Source organism: Oncorhynchus mykiss, chromosome 1 (assembly GCF_057628025.1).
Source record: "Oncorhynchus mykiss isolate SJ-2025 chromosome 1, ASM5762802v1, whole genome shotgun sequence".
In the NCBI taxonomy this organism is placed as follows: Eukaryota; Metazoa; Chordata; class Actinopteri; order Salmoniformes; family Salmonidae; genus Oncorhynchus; species Oncorhynchus mykiss.
In genome coordinates, this window is record NC_143022.1 from 40,986,253 (window position 1) to 41,010,683 (window position 24,431).

The following is a 24,431-nucleotide window of genomic DNA, read 5'->3' on the forward strand; positions in this document are numbered from 1 at the left end:
ATGCTCTCAAGCCAGGAGAGATTCCATATCTCCGACATGCATTGATCCATGGTGTGTTGTCGTTTTTGAAACCGTGTGGGTGTGGAGTATGTTTTATGTGCCTACCTTTACTGGAGAGCTAAATTGAGTTTTTATTCAGGTATAAATTACATGAGATGCATACAGACAGAGCTGCCATTATTGGTGACTAGCTAGGTGACTCAGGCCTGACTGTTCTTTGAGTGTGGGGGTGGATTAATGGTTTGATTGGTTGCGTGTCTCAGGATAAGCTGACATTTGCTCCTGTGTGACTGAATTCATTTCTCCCCAAAGCATTTCAAAAGATGCACTCTCATGGCATTAACAGGCTTTTATCCCGCCTCTGCTTAAATTTAATGGGATCTGAGACCAGTTGCCATTTTGGTAAAAAGATGGTGCAAATACGAATTGGTTTAGGGAGCGGAAGGGGTAAGGTAAAATCACATTTGTGTTAATAGCTTGTAGAGTGGAACTCCTGTAATACCTCGACAGTTAGGCAGCATATAGAAGACATGAGAACATGTGGCCATTTGCTGTCGTCGACATTGTCATTTCTCACATTACACACAGAGCGGGCCTTCAGGACCACTGGGCTTTTCTCAGGAGTTCGTATTTCTCTGGCGCCCTCCGTCCCTCGCTCCCTCCCTCAGTCAAGCTTGGAAACACCTGCCCACTCCCACATTCTGCTTGCTCACTTACCTCTGTCACATTACTCTGTTTATGAGCCACCACGCTTGTACACGTTGGCTAATTGTTGACCTACTCTGCTGCTGCTTGTCTGGGCCCCTCTTGTCATAGACACACACACTTTCCACAACTATTTTTTTCCCTTGGCTCCTTTCTTTTGCCTAAGGGGAATATTATTAACTCTTCCTCGACTCCACCATGCTGTCTCTCTCGTCTTGTTTATGATGCTGGGAATGAAATCCCCATTGTTCAGATCATTGTAAAAGGTATCTTGGGCATCACGGTCTTTCTCCTGCACAGTCTCACACCATTGATGCACCGGGCAACTATCATTCCCAGAGCCGCCAATAATGTCTAGGATACTTCTGCACTACTCCAGAATAACGGTATTTTACTGTACAGATGGGAGTTTGCTATTGGATCGTTTTGGAGCTCTCAACCTCCTATAGTTAGCCTCTGTCGTCCAATAAAATGCATCAGTCATTTTCAGGGCGTTATGAATTTCAATTATATTCTCTGAAGCACTCTTAAGTTACATTTAATTTAAATTATGCCTATACACAACAATTTGTGACTAAAATATGCTCAGTCAGGAGAAAATATCTGAAATCCACTCTCTCACTCCTATACTGTTGATAAACGCACAAACTCATCCGCCGTACTCGTCCAGGGCACTCTTTGAGAGGGGAGAAAGCTCACTTTTCCGCTGAGCTCAGCTCGTACAAGTAACATCACACCAGGGATGTTATTGGAGCGGAGTGCGGAGCAGGTTGCAATCCCAACGGATTGAGCCACTCTAAAATTCCCAAAATGTATCCTTGCCTCTTCTTAATAGTTTTTTTTTTTAGCAGCAGTTCTCCTCGAGTTGTTACACAGCAGAGATAATTCTGGATTTTTTCCCCAATCCCATCGCTGTTGTAGTTTTGCGCTAATGGCTACTTGGCTTTGGAAAATGGGGGCGGTTCTAGTTGTGGGTTTCATGGCTGTCGTTATTAGCTTGCCCAGGTTCCTCTGGGCACCATTCCTCTGTTCTCTCCTGAGATGGGTACAGCAGATGGCTTCTAACAGCTGCAACAGACAATTCAGAACAACACTCATGACAAACCCCAACCAAACAGCTTGGGCCATCTTTAGATGCCACTTGTGAAGTGTTATGTACAGCATAACTACTGCTCGTCTCAAGTCCTGCATGTGACTGGAGTACAAACTAGTTCCAAAAAGGCTAATGATGAAACAATACCCAGGTATGTGGTCTCACCGGTAGAGCCGTTAAATGGGCATGTGAGCTGCGCTGCCACACCCTCATGCATATTCGAAAGAAATTAATGGAACACTGCATAATCCAAACTCCTAAATTTTTATATATATTTTTTATTTTCCTCTCCCTCTATCCATCCCTTTCTCGCCCTCTCTATCCATCCCTCTCTATCTCAGCGGAGGGTCTTCCTCAGGTCTTCTACTTTGGGCCGTGTGGGAAATACAATGCCATGGTGTTAGAGCTGCTGGGCCCCAGTCTAGAAGACCTCTTTGACCTCTGTGACAGAACCTTCTCTCTCAAGACAGTCTTAATGATGGCTATTCAGCTGGTAAGTAAAGTTTACATCCAAATGACAAAGAAGCTTGTTTTGGTGAATTATGCCCATGCCTGTTCTGATTGTATGTCCCAGTGTGGATGTCCATTCAGTTTTTCGGTGTGCATGGAATTGTGTGTACACCTTTTTTTGAGTGCATGCGTTTGACCGTCACACACACTACGCTCCCCAGCTCTCACGGATGGAGTACGTCCACTCCAAGAACCTCATCTACCGAGACGTGAAGCCCGAGAACTTCCTCATCGGGCGGCAGGGGCACAAGCAGGAGCACATCATCCACATCATCGACTTTGGCCTGGCTAAAGAGTACATCGATCCCGAGACCAAAAAACACATTCCTTACAGGGAGCACAAGAGTCTCACAGGGACCGCCCGCTACATGTCTATCAACACCCACTTGGGAAAAGGTAGGGCTACAGTACTTCTCCCCTCTACCAGACAACTTAACTTGTCTCAACTTCCCTGTGTGGTACACAGGATTACATGGATACAGTATAGGCTACTCTCATATTTGATTGGCTGAACTCTGCAATTTTTTTTGTCGTCTGTCCTGTTTACACATGGCCATGGGAAGTAGTTTGGGGGTGGGGGTGCTGCAAAAAAAAAACAATTCTGCAGGGGCAAGGGGGGGGGGGGGGTGACACAATTAAAAAATGTGTATTGATGAAATAGTGCAGCTGCCTTCGCTTCACCAGTAAACAGGTGAGTAATGCTGGGGGAGCCTGAGGGACCTCAATTTTATTCTGATCTATTCTAACTAAATTATATTTAATCACCACAAAAATTCCAGGAAAAACGATACAATTACAAACCAAATAAATATGTAAGCTACAACAGCCTAGGTTAATTGTGGTTTCTTCCCCGTCTTCTCTCTGGCCAATAATGAAGAACCGTAGGCTACATGTGTGCACTGATGCAGTTTCACCCGTAAAATGTGAATAATTGTCATTCATGATTGACAGTGATGATGGCCTATAGGTATGTCTAACTTGGTGTTTGAGGGTATTAAAAATATACAATTATCTTGAGACAATATGTGTGGACATAAGCAGACAATGCTATTGGAGGATGCATTTTATTCATATTTTATAACGGTGGATCTCCAACCCTGTTCCTGGAGAGCTACCATCCTGTAGGTTTTCATTCCAACCCTAATCTAGCGCACCTGATTCTAATAAGTAGCTGGTTTATAAGATGAATGGTGTTAAGTTACAACTGGGGTTGGAGTGAAACCCTACAGGACGATAGTGCTCCAAGAGCATGGTTGGTGAGCCCTGTAATGATAGGCTGTTATCTTTCGGTACAAACCTTGATTGAGGAAATGATGACGTCATTTACACCACTGCAAGTCAGATCTGTGGTGGCTCTGTGGCCAATGGTGTCTGTAAACCGCATGTGTGCCCCGCTGGTTTTATCCAGCTGAGCAGAAGCCAAAATGCAACCTTCCTGTGCTCTTGCGAACAGGGTAAATAAAGGACCTTGAATGACAGCACCATGGACAACTTATCCCACCCAGAGACTTGGTGCTGCTACTTCGATCTGCCACTGACCATGTTTTAGCCTTCTCCATTGACATTGTGTCATAGCCTACACTTTGATTAGCCTACATTGTAATTCATTAAACTGTACTGGATTATTTTCCCACCCCAGCATTGTAATCCAATGCATGCACGATTTATGTAAAAAACTGAGATACTGTATATTGCGGCGCTGTAATTTTTGGGCGGGCTGCGCTACAGAAGGCTATTGGTCTGTTAATACAGGACTGGTAAAGGCCCAGTGAACTACTACTTTTTTAGATTTGTTTTACTTATCGCGGCTATACGCTACCGGTCCAAAGTTTTAGAACACCTGCTCATTCAAGGGTTTTTCTTTATTTTTACTATTTTCTACATTGTAGAATAATAGTGAAGACATCAAAACTATGAAATAACACACATGGAATCATGTAGTAACCAAAACATATTTTATATTTGAGATTCTTCAAGTAACCATCAAGTGCCTTGATGACAGCTTTGCAAACTCCTTTTCCCACAGTCTTGAAGGAGTTTCCACATATGCTGAGCATTTGTTGGCTGCTTTTCCTTCACTCTGTGTTCCGACTCAACCCAAACCATCTCAATTTGTGGAGGCCAAGTCATCTGATGCAGCACTCCATCACTCTCCTTCTTGGTCAAATAGCCCTTACTCAGCCTGGAGGTGTGTTGCGTCATTGTCCTGTTGAAAAACAAATGATAGTCCCACTAAGCCCAAACCAGATGGGATGGTGTATCACTGCATTATGCTGTGATAGCCATGCTGGTGAAGTGTGCTTGAATTCTTCTAAATAAATCGCAGACCGTATCTCCAGCAAAGCACCCCCACACCACAACACCAGCTCCTCCATGCCTTACTGTGGGAAATACACATGCAGAGATCATCTGTTCACCCACATTGCATCTCACAAAGACATGGCGGTTGGAACCAAAAATGTTCAATTTGGACTCCAGACCAAAGGACAACTTTCCACCGGTCTAATGTCCATTGCGTGTGCTTCTTGGCCCAAGAAAGTCTTCTTCTTATTGGTATTATTCAGTAGTAGTTTCTTTGCAGCAATTTGACCATGAAGGCCTGATTCACACTGTCTCCTCTGGACAGTTGATGTTGAGATGTCTGTTACTTGGACTCTGTGAAGCATTTATTTGCGCTGCATATTCTGAGGCTGGTAATTCTAATGAACTTATCCTCTGCAGCAGAGGTACCTCTGGGTCTTCCATTCCTGAGGAGGTCAGTTTCATCATAGCGCTTGATGGTTTTTGCGACTGCACTTGTAGAAACATTCAAAGTTGTTGACATTTTTCAGTTTGACTGACCTTCATGTCTTAACGTAATGATGGACTGTCATTTCTCTTTGCTTATTTGAACTGTTCTTGCCATAATATGGACTTAGTCCTATTTGGTAAAAGACCATCTTCTGTATACCCCCTTACCTACCTTCACAACACAACTGATTGGCTCAAAGGAATTCCACAAATTTACTTTAAACAAGGCACACCTGTTAATTGAAATGCATTCCACCTCATGAAGCTGGTTGAGAGAATGCCAAGTGTGCAAAGCTGTCATTAAGGCAAAGGGTGGCTACTTTGAAGAATCTCAAATATAAAATATATTATGATTTAACACTTTTTTGCTTACTACATGATTCCATATGTGTTATTTCATAGTTTTGATGTCTTCACTATTATTCTACAATGTAGAAAATAGTAAAAATAACGAAACCCTCAACTTTTGACAGGTAGTGTATGTGTACATACATAGCCTTTCATGTCTGTAAGCCATAGGTAATTCAAGTTCAGAAAGGTTCTATTTTGTTCCACATTTGGAGCTCAACGCATTGATAGTCCTACATAAGGATGCCCAGGGAAATGGTAGGTGGGATAGACGTCGGTTGCAGGTTAAAGCGGACACCCCTCCCTTTTTGTTTCAGAGCAAAGTCGACGGGATGACCTGGAAGCCTTGGGCCACATGTTCATGTATTTCCTACGAGGGAGTCTGCCGTGGCAAGGACTCAAGGTAGGGGAGCTAGACATGATATCAGCTGGGTTGTTTTCATTAGGCACGAAGTACGATCCGTTTTTCTATCCATTATCTGAATTTGTCCAATTCGGAAACGCTCATTTTTGTTTTCTGTTGCCTGGCATTTTACTACGATATACTCTAATAATCACAACTCAGATATTAGGAGTGTGATGCACTACTACTAGTGATTCAGAGAGTGGTAGAGGGAATGGTAGCCTAAACGAACCAGAGGAGCAAAAAAGAGGGAGATTGAAAGACTGCTGAGGAAGTTCAACATTAGTGTGAAGGGAAGGAGATAAGATGGCAAAAGTGTGTTGAACTCAGTATGCCTTCTACCTACAGGCTGACACCCTGAAGGAGCGATACCAGAAGATTGGCGACACCAAGCGCAACACTCCCATCGAGGTCCTCTGTGAAAGCTTTCCAGGTATTGCCAATCTTCCTTCCTGACCTTGACACTAGTGCATGCCTTTGTGAAATGGTTACATTTCCTAAAACACGCGGAGCACAGCATACGTAGTAAAATGGCAGTAAATAATTGCAATAGAACGTACAAGAGCGAGCTGTCCTGAGAAATGGGCTTAAGTGAGCAGAAGATGATTCTTGAAGGAAAGGCGCATCGGGGAGGGATCGGAAGAATATGCACTTGCAAGACAATGTTTGCGACTGTTTCCTTGACCTTTTTGAATGCTCAGTGACCACATTTTCTCCTCTATCTTCTCTCAGAAGATATTGGCCTTGTCTTTCAAGTATATCTGTTAGAATGGCGCAATTGTGTTCCACCAAAAAATTATTCTACTTCGTTACCTAAGGTGCTGCAACTCCATGCAGTCTATTGTCCGGTACTGTGTGACTAGATGGAGCTCTTGTTTTGCCTGAACCATGTTGACTGACTGTGTCAACCCCTTGTAGAAGAGATGGCCACGTACCTGCGCTACGTGCGGCGGTTGGACTTCTTCGAGAAGCCCGACTACGAGTATTTGAGGACTCTGTTCACCGAGCTGCTTGAGCGCAAAGGATACATTTTTGACTACACCTACGACTGGGATGGCAGAGCGATTGTGAGTAGCTAGCGTTCACGTGCTAAATAGCATAAGTGTAGTCTCAGGTACAATAGTCATACTGAGGCTATTGAAAGAGACTAGAGAATATGTGCTGATTAGCAGCAGCTTGTTAACTGTTCAGTCCCGTATGTCTTGGTGTAGTAACTTTATTTGTGTGCCGTTCATAGCTGGAAAGCTGTGAAATCAAAAGTACAATAGACATTTAAAACACAAGTGAATACTTGTGAATACAAGCAACATACTTTCCTTGGGCAGCTCTTCACTTGAGCCTTTTTGTCTCTCGTTCTCTCGCTGTCTCGCGCTCTACGTTATATTTACTTTTTTGTTTCTGCTCCAATGGGCTCTCTCGCTCTCTCAGCCTACTCCAGTGGGGTCTGTCAACGTGGACTCGGGTGCGTCTGCCATCACGAGAGAGAGCCACGCTAACAGAGACAGGCCCTCTCAGCAACAACCCCTACGGAACCAGGTAAACCCAGTAGTCTCACATAGCAGTTCACTTCAGCTCTGCCTGTATCTGAAAATGCCAATAATTTCACGAAAATATACTAAAATCCAATTCATAAGTCAACAAATCCTCATAGAAAATAATGAGATTTGTTTTGGAGCCACTTCATGAATGCAATTTCAGTTTGTTTCCAAATCCAATTCATAAGTCAACAAATCCTCATAGAAAATAATGATTTGTTTTGGAGCCACTTCATGAATGCAATTTCAGTTTGTTTCCTATAATGTCATCAACCCCAATGGTTTTACTCAATTCCATTTCCACTCCTGTCAGTTGAATTGGACATGGAATCCAATTACAAAATTGACAGATTTGAAATGGACTGTTGTCACCAAGTGCTTATACAGAAACCGAGTCTAAAACCCCAGAGAGCTAGCAATGCAGATGTAGAAGCACAGTGACTAGGAAAAACTCCCTAGAAAGGCAGGAACCTAGGAATAAAGTGAGAAGGGCGAAACGGCAGGTCCGGGAGAAGGTAGCACAATTGTTGAACAGGTCAGGGGTCCATAGCCGCAGGCAGAACTTCAGAAACTGGATCAGCATCACGACCAAGTGGGATGGGCGGGGACAGCCAGGAGTCGTCAGGCCAGGTAGTCTTGAGGCATGGTTCAAGGGCTCAGGTCCTCAGAGAGGGAGGGTGTCCTAAGATAACACAAGACACCACATAAGACAAGGGAATTACACCAGATGGGACAGGTTGACCCAAGCCCCCCGGCACATAGACTATTGCAGCATAGATACTGAGACGGGGGACAACAACAATGTGGTCCCGTCCAAAGTTTACCCCCGAACAGGGCCAACCAGGCAGGACCCCACCTACATTGCCAAAGCACAGCTAAAGGGATATCAAAGACCACTAACTTACTACACTGAGACAAGGCCAAGTATAGCCAACAAAGTTCTCCCCCACCACACGATCCAGAGAACAGTAAGGATGGGATCAAACCAGTGACTTAGCCTCCATAATAGGGTCAGCGGCAGAGAATCCCAGTAGAGAGAGGCGAGCCGGCCAGGCAGGGACCGCAAGGGTGGTTCTTAACTCCAGTGCCTTTCCGTTCACCTTCGCAACCCTTTGCCAGACGACACGCAATCATAGGATCTACTGAAGAGATGACTCTTCAGTAAAGACTTAAAGGTTGAAACCGAGTCTGCATCTCTCACATGGATCAGCAGACCATTCCATAAAAATGTAGCTGTATATGAGAAAGCCTTGCCTCCAGCTGTTTGCTTAGAAATTCTCTGGACAATAAGGAAGCCTATGTCTTGTGACCGTAGCGTACGTGTAGGTATGTACGGCAGGATGAAATCGACAAGATGGGTAGGAGCAAGTCCATGTAATGCTTTGTAGGTTAGCAGTACAATCTCAAAATCAGCCAGAGACTTATCGGGAAGCCACTAGCGCTGGAGTAATATGACCAAATGTTTTGGTTCTAGATTGTAGCAGCCGTATTTAGCACAACCTTGTCAGCCACACACTGACAATCGATAAGCATTGCTTGTTTGAACACCATGTACACTCCCTCCATATTATTTGGAGAGAGAAGCCTGAACTTTGAATTTGGCTCTATACCTAAGCATTTTGGATTTTAGATCAGATGTTTCATATGAGGCAGCAAGCACAATGTCACCTTCTTTATTTTACGGTATTTTCATACATCTTTTTTAACTTTTAAAAGGGAACATTCTGTACTGTCGCCTCAAAACATTTGATCTCGAATCCATAATGCTGTAGTGTAGAGCCAAATTGAAAGTCTTGGCTTCACTGTCCAAATAATATGGAAGGGAGTGCATATGGTGTTCAAGAAAGCAATACTGTCCAAATAAAGGGCAGTGTAATTGTATAATTGACCTAGAGTGAGCTGCAAAGCTGTTAAAGGTTCATGCCAATGCTAACGAGTTGAATGACATGGTTTTGGGATTGTCTAAATTTGATCTCAATAAGCTTTTATAGTTTACACTACAGTACATCCACCATCATTTAAATTAGTGCAAGTAGTAGACCATATAGTTTGTTCCAACTGCTTATGCTCCATGGAGTTCAAGCCTTGCTTTCAATCATCTTTTGTTTTGGGTTTGTCCTATTTGGCTTGTTTAAGTGAAAATTATTTTTTTCTGCATATTTGCGTTTGGAAAAATATAGAAGCAAATCAGCTTTCAGGTCAAAGTAGGGATCCTAGCATGTAGTCTCAGCTGATATTTCAAATTTTGGCACCAAAATACCTTGTCCATATCCGCCTCTGCCTGACTGTTTGCCCAGAGAGGCATGGAGAGCCGCAAAATGAATTTCTCCGCTGGAAGTCCTCCAACTTTGCTCCCGACAGGCAGGGAAGCTTGTCTCAAATCTGATTGGCTGCAGCTTGAGTGGTGCTACTTGATTGTCCTATGACTGCATTGCGCCCAGGAGGCCCAGACTAATCTCTAATCAGTGCTCCACCTGTGCCACCATTGGTGCTACAGTATGTGCCAGACAGATTGTGAGATGGAGAGACAGAGGGAGGGTGGGAAGGAATTGATATGGAGGGGGGATTTAGGTGGAGGGAGAAAGCAGAAAGAGATGGAAGGTGAAGAAGGCAGAGTGTACTTGAAAGAGAATGAGAGGGGGAGAGAAGGGAAACGTCCTTGGTTTTGAGGAGGTTGACCTAGATCACCCCATTAGGTGAGTCATTTTACTGAGCCAGGGCTTCAGCCCCGCGAGACAGGAGATGCCAGCCAGTCTGAAATGAACACAGTGTTTTCCAGTTGAAAGCTCCCAGACTGCGTAAGTCACCTGCCAAAACTCCTGCAACAACTCTATTAGCAGCTAATCCCTCAATGTCCTGTCACGTACAACCTGTCCTGTCCAAGGGAACGGTGATAAAAGAATTACAGGGGGACAAAGCAGAGCCTGCCTGGTCCAGACATTTCAATCAATATAGCCAGGATTCAGGTCAAAGAAACAACACAAGTCTCTTAGAGAAGAAACCAGGGTTATAAAATAAGGAAATTAAAAAAAGATGATGTCAAACATGCATACAGGGTTTGTCTTAACTGGCTAAAAACGTTTTGCTTTAAATTCACAAAATGTATCTAATTTTAAAGCTATTGTTTTTGCCTTTTCACGCTTACTTTTTTGTTTTGACCTGGTTGTTCTCAACTTACACGCTTGGCAAAGCCGTGAATACGTCTCACCTTTACTTTTTTTTGGCTTTTTTTTCTGTGCTGCATGGCCTGTCGGCGCCTTCCTCTCTCGCTCACTCTCGGCCCACCCACGTCCCCCTCCGCCCATCCGCCTCCCTAATCAACCAACCAGATGGCAGCATCAGACCGCAGAGGAGCATGGGATGCACAGCCCCACCGGCAGACAAATTCCTCCTACCTGAGCAGCTCCCACCTGGCTGCCGACAGGCATGGGGGCTCTGTGCAGGTATACACCAACAACGGAGAGAGCCGAATGTTAACTACATGTACACTGGCTGCCTTTCAAACCTAAAAACCTGCTTCATTCCCTATGTCCTTGATAGCCCTCTAGCCCACAGATCAGAAGGGACATAGACATAGTAGATGAAAGCAATATGGCAGAAACGTCTTATTGAATTGCTAGGTGGGGCCCTCGCCACATTGCTTGCACCACCTGCTCTTTGCACTTAAGATAAAATGTTGTACTGTATATGTGACGCTGTTATGATGATCAACAGCGGAGGCTGTCCGTGTTGTGTTTGTGTGTTTAGCAGCAAGAGAGGAGAGACAGAGGCAAGCAGACACTCTGTCTGAGGAGGAGGCAGACAGGGAGAGACAGGTTCACAAGGCCCATCAGACAAACACGTTCAGTCACATTCGAACAAGAACCTTTCCCATTAAGGGAGACCGGTAGTAAAGGGGTAGAGGTAAAGGCTAATGAGATGGGTAAATGGTGCCACACATGGATGTCTGGCAATGGCTAAACTGTATGGAGGGAGATTGGTAACTTCACTTTAGTTGATGTTTCTGTGGTGAGGGCCTACATACTACTGTCATGGGCGTGACCGAGCAGGCGAGATACCGTAAGCATTTATTACAGCTGATGTCAATGTAACATCTTACATCGCAGTGCAGGTACATTTATACAGAGACTTGATTACACACAGGTGGATTGTATTTATCATCATTAGTCATTTAGGTCAACATTGGATCATTCAGAGATCCTCACTGAACTTCTGGAGAAAGTTTGTTGCACTGAAAGTAAAGGGGCTGAAGAATTTTGCACGCCCAATTTTTCAGTTTTTGATTTGTTAAAAAAGTTTGAAATATCCAATAAATGTCGTTCCACTTCATGATTGTGTCCCACTTGTTGTTGATTCTTCACAAAAAAATACAGTTTTATATCTTTATGTTTGAAGCCTAAAATGTGGCAAAAGGTCGCAAAGTTCAAGGGGGCCGAATACTTTCGCAAGGCACTGTATGACAATCCGCTTCACGCTAACTTGACACTTTGTTGTTGTTGAGATAGTTGGCTAGGCCTACTGCAAGCTAGTGTGCATATGTGAGAGACAGTTTTATGTTGTGACGGTGTTAAGTTAGTTGTCACAAAATGAAGCAAGTAGCCTAACGGTTAAGAGCATTGGGCCAGTAATCCAAAGGTTGCTGGTTCGAATCCCCTAGCCGACTAAGTGAAACATTTGTCTATGTGCCCTTAAGCAAGGCACTTAATGTAATCATGACACATTGAGCTGTATTATGATCATGCCAGTATTTGATTGACCTTATGATGGAGATGTCAATGTTGTATTTTTCTGTTTTTAATCCTCCTAGCAGAATAATCCTTATTTTGGTTTGACTAATATGACCTTTTTCCCCCCCATGTGCCTCAGGTGGTAACCTCCACCAATGGGGACCTGAATGCAGACGACCCAATGACGGCCCATTCCAACGCACCTATCACAGCGCAGGCCGAGGTGGAGGTGGTGGAAGAGGCCAAGTATGTATCTGGCACTTCGTCTTCTGTCGTAGCTAGTTCTCTCTCTGTCTCTCTGTCGTAGCTAGCTCTCTGTCTCTCTGTCGTAGCTAGCTCTCTCTCTCTCTGTCGTAGCTCTCTCTCTCTCTGTCGTAGCTCTCTCTCTCTCTCTGTCGTAGCTAGCTCTCTCTCTCTGTCGTAGCTAGCTCTCTCTCTCTGTCGTAGCTAGCTCTCTCTCTCTGTCGTAGCTAGCTCTCTCTCTCTGTCGTAGCTAGCTCTCTCTCTGTCGTAGCTAGCTCTCTCTCTCTGTCGTAGCTAGCTCTCTCTCTGTCGTAGCTAGCTCTCTCTCTCTGTCGTAGCTAGCTCTCTCTCTCTCTCTCTCTCTGTCTCTCTGTCTCTCTGTCTCTCTGTCTCTGTCTCTCTGTCTCTCTGTCTCTCTGTCTCTCTGTCTCTCTCTCTCTCTGTCTCTCTCTGTCGTAGCTAGCTCTCTCTCTCTCTGTCTCTCTCTGTCGTAGCTAGCTCTCTCTCTCTCTCTCTCTCTCTCTCTCTCTCTCTCTGTCGTAGCTAGCTCTCTCTCTCTCTCTCTCTCTCTCTGTCTCTGTCTCTGTCTCTGTCTCTGTCTCTGTCTCTGTCTGTCTCTCTGTCTCTCTCTGTCGTAGCTAGCTCTCTCTCTCTCTCTCTCTCTCTCTGTCGTAGCTAGCTCTCTCTCTCTCTCTCTCTCTCTCTCTGTCGTAGCTAGCTCTCTCTCTCTCTCTCTCTGTCGTAGCTAGCTCTCTCTCTCTCTCTCTCTCTGTCGTAGCTAGCTCTCTCTCTCTCTCTCTCTGTCGTAGCTAGCTCTCTCTCTCTCTCTCTCTCTCTGTCGTAGCTAGCTCTCTCTCTCTCTCTCTCTCTCTCTCTCTGTCGTAGCTAGCTCTCTCTCTCTCTCTCTCTCTCTCTCTCTGTCGTAGCTATCTCTCTCTCTCTCTCTGTCGTAGCTAGCTCTCGCTCTCTCTCTCTGTCGTAGCTAGCTCTCTCTCTCTGTCGTAGCTAGCTCTCTCTCTGTCGTAGCTAGCTCTCTCTCTCTCTCTCTCTCTCTCTCTCTGTCGTAGCTAGCTCTCTCTCTCTCTGTCGTAGCTAGCTCTCTCTCTCTCTCTCTCTCTCTGTCTCTCTGTCTCTCTGTCTCTCTGTCTCTCTGTCTCTCTGTCTCTCTGTCTCTCTGTCTCTCTGTCTCTCTCTCTCTCTCTCTCTCTCTCTCTGTCTCTCTGTCTCTCTGTCTCTCTCTCTCTCTCTCTCTCTCTCTCTCTCTCTCTCTGTGTGTCGTAGCTAGCTCTCTCTCTCTCTCTGTGTGTCGTAGCTAGCTCTCTCTCGCTCTCTCTCTCTTTGTCGTAGCTAGCTCGCTCTCTCTCTCTTGGTCATCTGTCTCTTTCAGTAGCACTTTGTTATTATTTGTATTGGAAGACAATTTACAACAGCAAGTGGTCATTGGAGTCATTTCTTTACTATGACTTTTGCTCAATCCACGAGATTGACTGATTGTCCAATCCCAACCCGTTTGAAGCTCAGTCAAAGAGGATTGGATCCAAGAAGTCAAACTGCTTGAGCCAGGATCAAGTCCAAACAAGTTGTCTCTTGTGGATGGAACCTGTTCGGACCGGATGGGGTTTTGATGGGGGATCTCCTGATAAACTGATCATCTGCAACAAATCCAAATTTGATTCTGTTAGTTTCAATTACAATATGAGGGGAAAAGTTCTTAAGATTATCAGAATTATTTTCTTAAAATGTTCTGAAAATATACCAACTAGCTAAAACAAAAACTTTCAAAATAAAAAGCCACATCCTTGTTTAGTAAAAATCTGTTCTACCTGTTCAATCATCATTTCAAAATAGTGAATAAGTACCATATACCTAACTTCACATTCAATGTCATCTAGTAGATTTACAGATGATATCCCTATTCTGATTATTCCCTATGATTGTCCTTTCCTCCATTGCCCAGACACAGTTTTGTCTGTTACCCGTGTGTATGTATGTGCATGCAGTTCTACATTTCAGAAGGGCTATCTTGAGTTGTTGTCCCTCTCTTTCTCTCTCTGTACAGTATTAATATGTCTTTTCTCCTCACACTCTGTAGCTGCGTGAAAATGCTCAACCTGTGGTGAGTCTCCGCTCCCATGCACATCAGCCATTCAAAAGGGAGTGGACCAGACTAGCACCAGACAACATATCCAGCACTGTGTCGGTTTCTTGGCTTCACCCCTTCCATTAAACAAATTACTATGTTACTTTCCTATTGGGTTTTAGGCCTCTCACATGATGTGATTTAATATCCTTTTCACACTACTGAGAGGAGCTGAAGGATGGTTATGTAGCTCAAATGTAAAGCTTTTGAGAGTTTGAGTGAACTGGAAAGACTAATGCCTGGGCCACACAAAGATTTTGTTTTCTGTCAAGAACGGATTTGCGAATGGCGTTCTTACAGGGCACGCAAAGAATTAGAACGTTGGTTCTACAGTTATTAACCTGCGTCCTTGTACAATCTAATTGCAGAACTTGACAAATGTTTTTGGGCCAGCTGGGTAGCATACAGAGTCTGGGTGTATTCCCTCCCCATTGAATGTTTGCTTTCTTCTTCACCGTCACACTCTCACACTCATTCTTATACCTGTTAAATGTTCAACGTCCATTCTTTATTACCTCTAACCCGTACGTGTCACTGTTGGGTTTGTTTACAAGCTGACATTTTGAATATTTTAAGTTGTGAGTTGAGTGCAACATGAGTCTTAAGGGATAATAGTGAGAGATCCACACGGAGTATACCAAGCATTGAGGACACCTGTTCTTTCCATGACCGACTGACCAGGTGAATCCAGGTGAAAGCTATGGTAGTCACTTGCTAAATCCACTTCTATCAGTGTAGATGATTGGGAGGAGACAAGTTAAAGAATGATTTTTAAGCCTAGAGACAATTGATACATGGATTGTGTGTGTGTGCCATTCAGAGGGTGAATGGGTAAGACAAAACATTTACACAAAGTGCCTTTGAACGGGGTATGGTAGAAGGTGCCAGGCGCACTGGTTTTTGTCAAGAACTGCAACGCTGCTGGGTTTTTTATGCTCAACAGTTTCCCGTTTGTATCAAGATTGGTCCACCACCCAAAGGACATACAGCCAATTTGACACAACTGTGGGACACATTAGTGTCAACATGGGCCAGCATCACAGTGGAATGCTTTCGATACCTTTTAGTCCGTGCCCTGACAAAATGAGGATGTTCTGAGGGCACAGCCTCAATTCTTTAGGTGTTCCTACTGTTTGGTATATTCAGTGTAGATTGCCAAGTAACTGTCCTTTTCTCCCTCTTCTCATTCCTTTCCTCTCAGGTGCTGTTGCTTCTTCAAGCGAAAACGGAAGAAGAACACTCCACGGCAGAAATGAGCTCCTGCTACTCTGTCCGATGTCACTGAGCGGGTTTGGTTTTAAGGAAACTAATTAAGGGGCATTTCCAGTTGTAGTTGGGAGAGAGACTTTTTATTACGAGAGATATGCGATTTCTTAATGACCCGGACCTACTGAATGACCTTCGCCACAGAGACCTTTCTTTGATAATTTGACCACTGACACTCCCTCTGGATACCGGAGAACATCTCTTAATCTTCAGTTTTTTTTTTCTTCCCTTTTGCTCAAGTGGAGATCAAAGTCAAATATCCCTCCCTCTCTTTTAGGGACTGAGGAGACCAGTCTTGCAGTCTATAGACCCCATATTTTTTCTGTCTCACGTCTCTCTCTTGTGCTCTCTCTCCCCATTCACCAAACACTCTCACATCCCCAGTAAAAGCAGGTCTTAAGCTGTCCCTAATTGTTTGCTTTTTGTTCATGCATATTTATCTCTGTACATATGTGTGGATGTATGAATGTGTCCTAATGGTTAATTGGTTCATATGCCACCCAGCCCCTCCCAGTTAGCCCTGTTTGACTGTCTTGGAAGTATAGGAGATATTAGGGCAATTCCACATCAGGACAGCCTGAACATATTTTGGGAGTATCAAATTGTTCTTGCAATTCTCACATATAAAGTTCATTGGAAGGAAGAATGTTTGACATGCTTTTTACATTTGTATCACATTTTTTTCTATCATAATGAAAGTGGTTTTCTGGTACTTTGGAAGATACAGTATGACCCATTTTATATATAGAAGTTGACATTATAGGTCATTAACCAATCACATCCCTCCTTTAGAATTGCACATTTAGCAATTCACCAGCAGAGGGAGTTCCCTTTTGAATCCATTTTCCCATTCACTGTGTTGGTGGTGCTTATAAAAGCCTACTCTGGAAATGTGATGTACTTGTAGAGTGTATATATATATTGTTTCAAACAATGTCCTAAAATGAGCTAATCTAAAATTGTATTTCATAATGTAGACATAGTCCATATGTTAGAGCACACTATAAGGAGTATAATGACACCAAGATGTTCTGTGTCATGTATGGTGCATGGATCATAAGATCTTACAGGAGGCATGTATAGGTCTAAAAAGGGCCTAGAATTGCTACTTACATCATGATTATCTAAAAAAAAAATGTTTAAAAAAAATAAAAAAGCATGTCAAACATCCTTCCTTCAAATGAAGTTTCTATATGAGAATTTCCATAACAATCCAAGTGTCCCAAAAATATTTTCGGGCTGTCCTGGCACAGAATGGCCCATTTTTATAAATAATACTACAAAGTCCTAAAGTAACCTCTTGCTCCAAGCCGAGACACCGCTTCATGTCCCCTCATAGATCTGCAAAGATGTGACCGGTGTAAGCAGTATGTTAATAGTTCCCCTTTTGCTTCTGGTTGGCTAGGTGAAGTTTTCACCACATTGCTCAACACACATCCAGTTCTTTCACATCTATAAGGGTTTATTTGGGATTGGGCATAAGTAGTCAAAGCAGAAAGAAAAGGTAGAAAAGGAGGGAACAGCGAAAGACCAGCACGTTCCTAATGCATCCCTGCCAGGGAAATAAACCTGCTTGTACTATTCACCTCACAAGTCACTTACTACATTTGCCTGGTACCTCCATATTTGTATTAAAAACTACTAAAAGTGCTAATTAGAAGGATAAGCAAGAAAAATGTAAGACAGCAGTTGGTGAGTGACCAAAGGGATGTGTGTGGACAGAGGACCAGTTGTTACCAGATTGGGATTTATTTCTGAAAATGATTTGAATTCTAGATCCCTGTGTTTGATGCACTGTTCATTATAGCAAATGCACATCATTGCTTGTAACCACTCGCTCCTTTTCAACTTCAGGCCTTGGTCTGTTGTACATTTTTGGGGGAGACAATCTATCGACAATAGATCAGTTACGAGTTGCATTTTGCATTGCTTTAGTTAACATTGCACGTACCCCTGAACTGGTCCCTGTTATCCACAAACACTTAGATTTCTCTGTGTGGATGAAGGAAAAGTTGCTTCCAAATGCTGATCTAAGGTCAGTTTAGCTTTTTTACCTCCTAATATTTAAGGCTAGGATTTGGATAGAATGAACTGATCCCAGATGTGTACTTCGGGGCAGCTTCTACCGCCAGTCTGTCTGTATACAGAATCTTGGATAAGGAGAACAGACTTAGCTCTCCCATTGATTTAGATGCTACTGCTCCCTCTTCTGGCCTTAACATGGAATGCCTTAATCAGATCACCTCTCATTAGAGCCTATCAGGATAGGTGTCTGGTCACTGCAACAACATACCAGCCAATAAGAAGACATGCATGTTGACGAGTCTGATTCCAAACGAGCGGCCGTTCTCAACTCCAATCCTGGGGTACCATCTGGTGTTGCACATTTATGTTCCAGCCCTGCCCTAACCCACCTGAGTCAACTAAGTTAAAGCTTCAATGCAGCCTTTTTTACATTTTATTTTTTATCTCCATATCAAATTAGTTCTGGGTAACAATTCAGTACCTTACTGGCATTGTTTTAAATTAAAATGGTCAAAATGAAAGACATAACAAAGAGCAATTTCTCAAGCTTTTTTTTTGCTCGGACTGTCAGAGTGATCTGAGTGGGGAGGGGATAACTGTAAACGAGCTGTTATTGGCAGAGTGGTTTGGAACTCCATAATTTCACAGTATTATTCCAACCTCAGTATGGAAATGTATATAAAACACAGAAGAATCATGTTTTTGACTGCACTGGGCCTTTAAGTATTTGAATCATGTCTGTTAGTGCTGGGCCTGAACAAAAAAAGCTGCAGTGCTGCGGTGTGGACCTTCAAGACCTGGACTTAAAGCCCCCCATGCAGTCTTTACTATTTCATTTTAAATCATCACTGTGTCTAATAAATCACTGTTTATTTCATGAAAATAACAAATATATTTTTGGTCATTTAATACCCTGAGCCTTCTTTGGCCCTTGAAATGCTGTCTGACCATGTGGGCGTTAGGAAATACGTTTGAAGATATACACAGCCATAATTTTACATACACAGCCATAATTCCGTTTACAATAACCCGAAAAATATTGAGTCCCGGTTATGTGAAACCAGGATAAGATACCTGAGATATGCTGATCTTAGACGGGATACTGTGGCATGTAAACATCTCATCACTGTTTACTGTTGTTTTTTGCAGTCTGCACAGTCTCAGTTGCGCATATCATTGGTGTTGTGATGTTTTCATCATCATTGGTGTTGTGATGTTTTCATCAGTCAAACACATCACTCCAAAGAGAAGGCGATCTGCGCTGTTCGATCCATCATAATTCCATAATAATTGATTTTGCTGATACTCTGCACTGGACTGTATAGCATGCTGGCTACTTTCACCCCTAATTTAGACACTTCTGCTTATAATTTCCGACATTTGGTAGGTTGAATCATTTCAGACATTTTGTAGGCCATTTCTTTGTCAACTATAGTTAGATACATGCATATTTTCTTCTGTCATAACTTGTTGCCCTAGAAGACTAAATAAAGTAGTGCTCACCAGAATGTCTTACATCGATAGAATGAATGCATTACACAGGAGGTTGGTGGCACCTTAATTGGGGAGGATGGGCTCGTGGTCATGACTGGAACGGTATAAGTGTCAAACACATGGTTTGATGCCATTCCATTAGCTCCGTTTCAGCCATTATTATGAGCCGTCCTCCCCTCAGCAGCTTTGACTGCTGCATTTGTAATCTAGTTTAACACCAGTAAAGTTGTCTGTTTCGTTTAGGGACCGGGAGAAAACGCAATAACTCCAAAACAGTGGAAAGATTGGTCCTGAGCAAAATGACCAATGTCTTTAGTTTGACCGGTTTAAAGGAAATGAAAAGCAGAGAACTATGAAACATTTCTGTTAAGACTTCAGTTCTTCTTGGGTGCATATTTTATGTGCTTTAAATACTGTCTTTTGGCATAACTGTGTCAAAGATAACACATTACAATCGCCAAAGCATTTTCTCAAGAGATGCTGATAGAAAGAAATCATATTTCTCCACTCCTGTTCCCGAGACAAAATTATAATTTGTTGTATCATTGTACTGCAAGAAATCCATAATTCTGCAGGAGTTAATATTATATTATGCTACATGTGAGAGGTTATAGGCCTACAGTAAGTGTCCATATTTCAGTTACTTTTCCATTTAACCCACATTAACTATAATGACTAATATTCTGTTTATACTCATGAACGGGATATCGAAGGTGCATGTAAACAGCATATCCCAGATAAGAACTTAAGCGGAATATGAGCTACTGTCCGGAATACTGTGCGCATGTAAACGTGGTCACTATTTAGCCTGTGGAAATAGTCGCATTTTGTGAGATGATACTGTGGTGTGTCTCACTTTAAATCAATATTAGCGCAGACATGGTTGAGAAAGCAGAATTTGAATATTTAAAATATAGGAACCTCCTTTGTGTCCTATGTAATGTCATCGGAGTGAAAGGAAGTGAATGGCCTCTGCAGTCAAAACATTTGAGGTTGTGAAATGCTAAACTTGAATGATATTCAACCCACCCCAGTGTTGACTCCTGAAGGGTTATCTTGTCTGTTTCGATATATTGTTTTGTTGTTAATGTGAACAAAAAAATGTATGATGTACTGTAATTTAACAAAATGTAATCATTGAATGACCTTGCTTTTTGGTGGGGGAAGGTATTTAAACAGTGATTGAGTGCACTACTTCTGCACCTGCTGTTGTCTGTAGTTAGAATGCCGGTCTCGTTCTCTACCATCTTGATCAGGTGTGTCAAACTCATTCCATGGAGGGACTAGTGTCTGCTGGTTTTTATTTTTTCTTTCAATTAAGCCCTAGGCAACCAGATGAGGGGAGTTCCTTATTAATTAGTGACCTTAATTCATCACTCAAGTACAGAGAGGAGCAAAAACCCGAAGACGCTTGGCCCTCCATGGGATGAGTTTGACACGTGATCTAGGTACTATCCACTTTCATTTGTGTGTTATGGAAATGGTGGAAAGAACTCGTGGCCTTGAGGCAAGGCTGGGGGAATTGTCAATTTCCTTATATGCTTCTATTGAATAACTCCCTTGTACACAGACACACAGGCGTGAAACCCAAGCACAGTGTTCATTATTTTTACTTTTTTGGCAGGATCCCAAGTTAACACTGACTAATGCCCCCTGGTGTGCAGGAGGACTTTAGTCTTTCCTATGATGACACATTTATCTTTGGCATGTCCACTCCCTAGCTGCCTTTTATGGATGGACAAACAAATGTTCTGTATATTTTTAAGTAACAAAGAGTTTTTGTGTGCTGTGTGTGGATTTAAGTTATTTCAAATGTACTTGAATGGAAAGATTTGGGCCGAGTTAGTGGAATGTCAGGATTTACTCAGATGCCAATTGTCGGACTAAATTATGTGCTTATAAGCAATGTTCTTTATGCATGGATTGGTCAATTGATTGATTGATTTACCCACATGTAATTTAGGCTTTTAGACATCAATGCTGACCACAGCAGGCTAATTGTGTAGTGGGTAAAAGTTCAGGCTTAGGCTGTTGTCATGTTTCTCTCGCCCTTTCTCCCTTTTGCTCTCATTCAACTCTGTTGAGGACTTCCTCCCTTCCTTGAAGTAATTATTGATCTAACCAGAGGAGGCTGGGGTCCTATAGGAGGATGGGCTCATTGTTAAGGGCTGGAATGGAGTATATGGAGACAGCATGTTTGACTCCGTTCCATGTACTCCATTCCAGCCATTACAATGAGCCTGTCCTCTGGTTAGATCAATAATGATTTGACAGGTGAAAGTGATGGCTTTTCCCTCATGGCTTTCACCTGTCCAGTCATATCTAATTAGTGATTACTTAAAGGACAGGGAGAAAGGACAGTGTTCGTACCAGGACTTTTGACTTGCTATGATGCTGGTGCAGCACGGAGGTGCTGACCCTAGGGTTTCTTGAAAGGACAGAGGACTTCCACACGCCCCTGGTGGCAGTATATATTTCTATATTTGCCCATACAGCTGTCTGATCCCACTGTGGGTCATTTTGAAGCCTTACATTCCCATTGCTCCATGACATGTTAACATCACCCCCTCCAATGGCAGGGTTTGTTTGAGATGTCACTCACTGTATTGGGATAATCTATGGATAGATGTATACCTCAGAGAAAAGCCATTTCTGACTCTCTCACCACACACATGCACATTCTCATTCCCTTTCTCCTTTTTGCTCTCTCACTCAGTCTTTGCTCCCCAGTGCCAGCTTGTTGACCTCTGGTGCCAAGGGCGCTGAAATGTTAGCGTGTTGTAGACATGAGCCCTATTCTCTGCTCTTAAGATGGTGTCATTTTAGACCCATTCGGTGGGTTAGCTGGATCATTGCAAGTGATTTTGAAAAGCCATTCAAAATAATAATAATTTGCCATGTTATGCTTGTGTGACAACCATACCATCTCAGAATTTGTGTAGTGAAATATTATTTTGCGTTGGCGCATTTAGGTGACATGAGGCTTCTACTATAGTAATATTGCTTATGATTACAGATGATTTGCTTCTTTCATTAAGTATTCTAGGCCTGCTTGTTTTGCTTGATTCCAACCACCAAAGTTATTGTTTTGTCATCCCTGTTTTCTTATTATTGTTCATTTTTATTAAGGAAACCACTATCAATATATGTTTTGCCAACTTTTGTGTAACATGTACGTATGAGAAGTCCTCTCTAAATTATTTAGATGCTGCAGAGGGGGCATGGCTTTTTACCCTCCATCAGCAACCAGAAGATGACACTGAGTCAGATGGCTTTGGCTGGTTGTATCCTCATGCCTTCTGCATACTGCATAAAGGGGTAGATTTAATTCTACCTGAGTTCTTCTCATTGGTTTTAAGCACAAAGTTATTGTATTGGTATACTTTGTGTACTTTTAAATAATACTGTCCTGCTTAAATGAGCAAGGCCCTCCAGGGCCTTAATGACCATTTTTCATTCTTACTGTCATTCCAGATAATCGCTGCACTTTCTCAGTGTTTGAGGGACCATTTAACAACGGTTGCTTGCATTTGTCTACAGAACTGTGTAGGGTGCAAGCTGCAAATACTGCTCAAGTGAAGACATCCTGACATTACCTTCTGAGTTGCTTATATACTGTAGACCTCCAGTGGTTAGAGACAAGACTGCAATATTGTACTGATTATTTTTAATAGTAAATTATGTGAAGTTTATTTTGTTTTTATGTTCAAATTGGAGTCTATTTTCTCAGCCTGGTTTTCTTTTCACCCTCTTCAAAGCTGTGGAACGCAAACTTGTACAGTGCTATGAGAGCTTATGTCTCGTGTTCTCTGGTAATGGTTTCAAAGCTATGAATATAAGAATCAAGTCTTAAAATTGTATTGTGAATATTGTGTTGAAACATGAATGTTACTTCAAAATGTATTTGAACGCTTTAACCAACCTAGTTAAGGGCTCCTATCCTGAAAAACCCCTCGTTTTTTTTCAGGTTTTTGAATTCCTTTTGGGGGGGGGGGGGGGGGGGTTGGACTGTCATATTATGCCTACTTCCCAGAGGCCTCAAGTGAAACATGTCATGGGACCTTTCCAAAATTTCACTACACTACTTCAAAAACTCAACTCAAGTTTGCACCCGTTTTTTATGTAAAATAAAAATCTCTCTTAACCTTTACTCTTGGCCCTGTGTTTCTGTCCTTGTGCTGCGGACTTCTTGCTGTCCTAGAAATACACAAGATTGTGTCGTCTGATTCAATTAATGAACTTTTTCATTGTCTATCGGGATGCTCAAATGCACTTTGTTCAAGTTTCACTTGATGAGCAGTTTATTAGTTTTAATCAATTGTTTCAGTAGGTTAGAGCTAAAGCCTGCACCCTATAGTGCTCCAGGGTTGGTGAGGGGTGACTGTTGCATTGTGTGAAATGTGCAGCCCTAATAACCATATCCCCAAAACATGTTAATGAACTGGAGGTATAAAAAGGTGACTGAATATGGGAACACTGTCAATCCTTTCACTTCAAAACACTGTACAATAGAATAAAGTGTTAACTTATTATGATGTGTAGGATATTTAAAAAATTGTTCCCAGCAATTTATTGGTTTTGGCATCACAGTGCCTTCGTCACGGCATCTCCAGCAGTGTGATGCCGAAACGTTGGTTTACCCAATAAATTACTGGAAGCTTACATGTCTTAGGAGTTTGCCAGAAAGGCATTTCACTGAACTTGTGCATGTGACATTGAAATGTGTATGTATGTATATACACTGCTCAAAAAATAAAGGGAACACCTAAATAACACATCCTAGATCTGAATGAATGAAACATTCTTCTTAAATACTTTTTTCTTTACATAGTTGAATGTGCTGACAACAAAATCACACAAAAATGATCAATGGAAATCAAATTTATCAACCCATGGAGGTCTGGATTTGGAGTCACACTCAAAATGAAAGTGGAAAACCACACTTCAGGTTGATCCAACTTTGATGTAATGTCCTTAAAACAAGTCAAAATGAGGCTCAGTAGTGTGTGTGGCTTCCACGTGCCTGTATGACCTCCCTACAACGCCTGGGCATGCTCCTGATGAGGTGGCGGATGGTCTCCTGAGGGATCTCCTCCCAGACCTGGACTGAAGCATCTGCCAACTCCTGGACAGTCTGTGGTGCAACGTGGCG

At 42.7% G+C, this 24,431-nt stretch overlaps 1 protein-coding gene across 7 annotated transcripts in view; it reads left to right on the top strand.

Annotated features, from left to right (window-relative positions):
• LOC110522465 (casein kinase I) overlaps nt 1-23,429 on the top strand; it is a 59,710-nt gene extending 36,281 nt beyond the window's left edge. The window contains exons 6-15 of one of the 7 annotated variants that reach the window (XM_036977206.2): nt 2,140-2,291; nt 2,470-2,704; nt 5,764-5,849; nt 6,198-6,282; nt 6,768-6,916; nt 7,278-7,385; nt 10,714-10,827; nt 12,251-12,357; nt 14,447-14,470; nt 15,696-23,429. In XM_036977206.2, coding sequence (XP_036833101.1) covers nt 2,140-2,291; nt 2,470-2,704; nt 5,764-5,849; nt 6,198-6,282; nt 6,768-6,916; nt 7,278-7,385; nt 10,714-10,827; nt 12,251-12,357; nt 14,447-14,470; nt 15,696-15,750 — 1,115 coding nt within the window. In that variant the 3' untranslated portion in view covers nt 15,751-23,429. The remainder of the gene's footprint in view (nt 1-2,139; nt 2,292-2,469; nt 2,705-5,763; nt 5,850-6,197; nt 6,283-6,767; nt 6,917-7,277; nt 7,386-10,713; nt 10,828-12,250; nt 12,358-14,446; nt 14,471-15,695) is intronic. The other 6 variants (XM_090230682.1, XM_090230685.1, XM_090230697.1 and 3 more) reach the window with 6 other exon arrangements.
• Nucleotides 23,430-24,431: the final 1,002 nt, after the last annotated feature.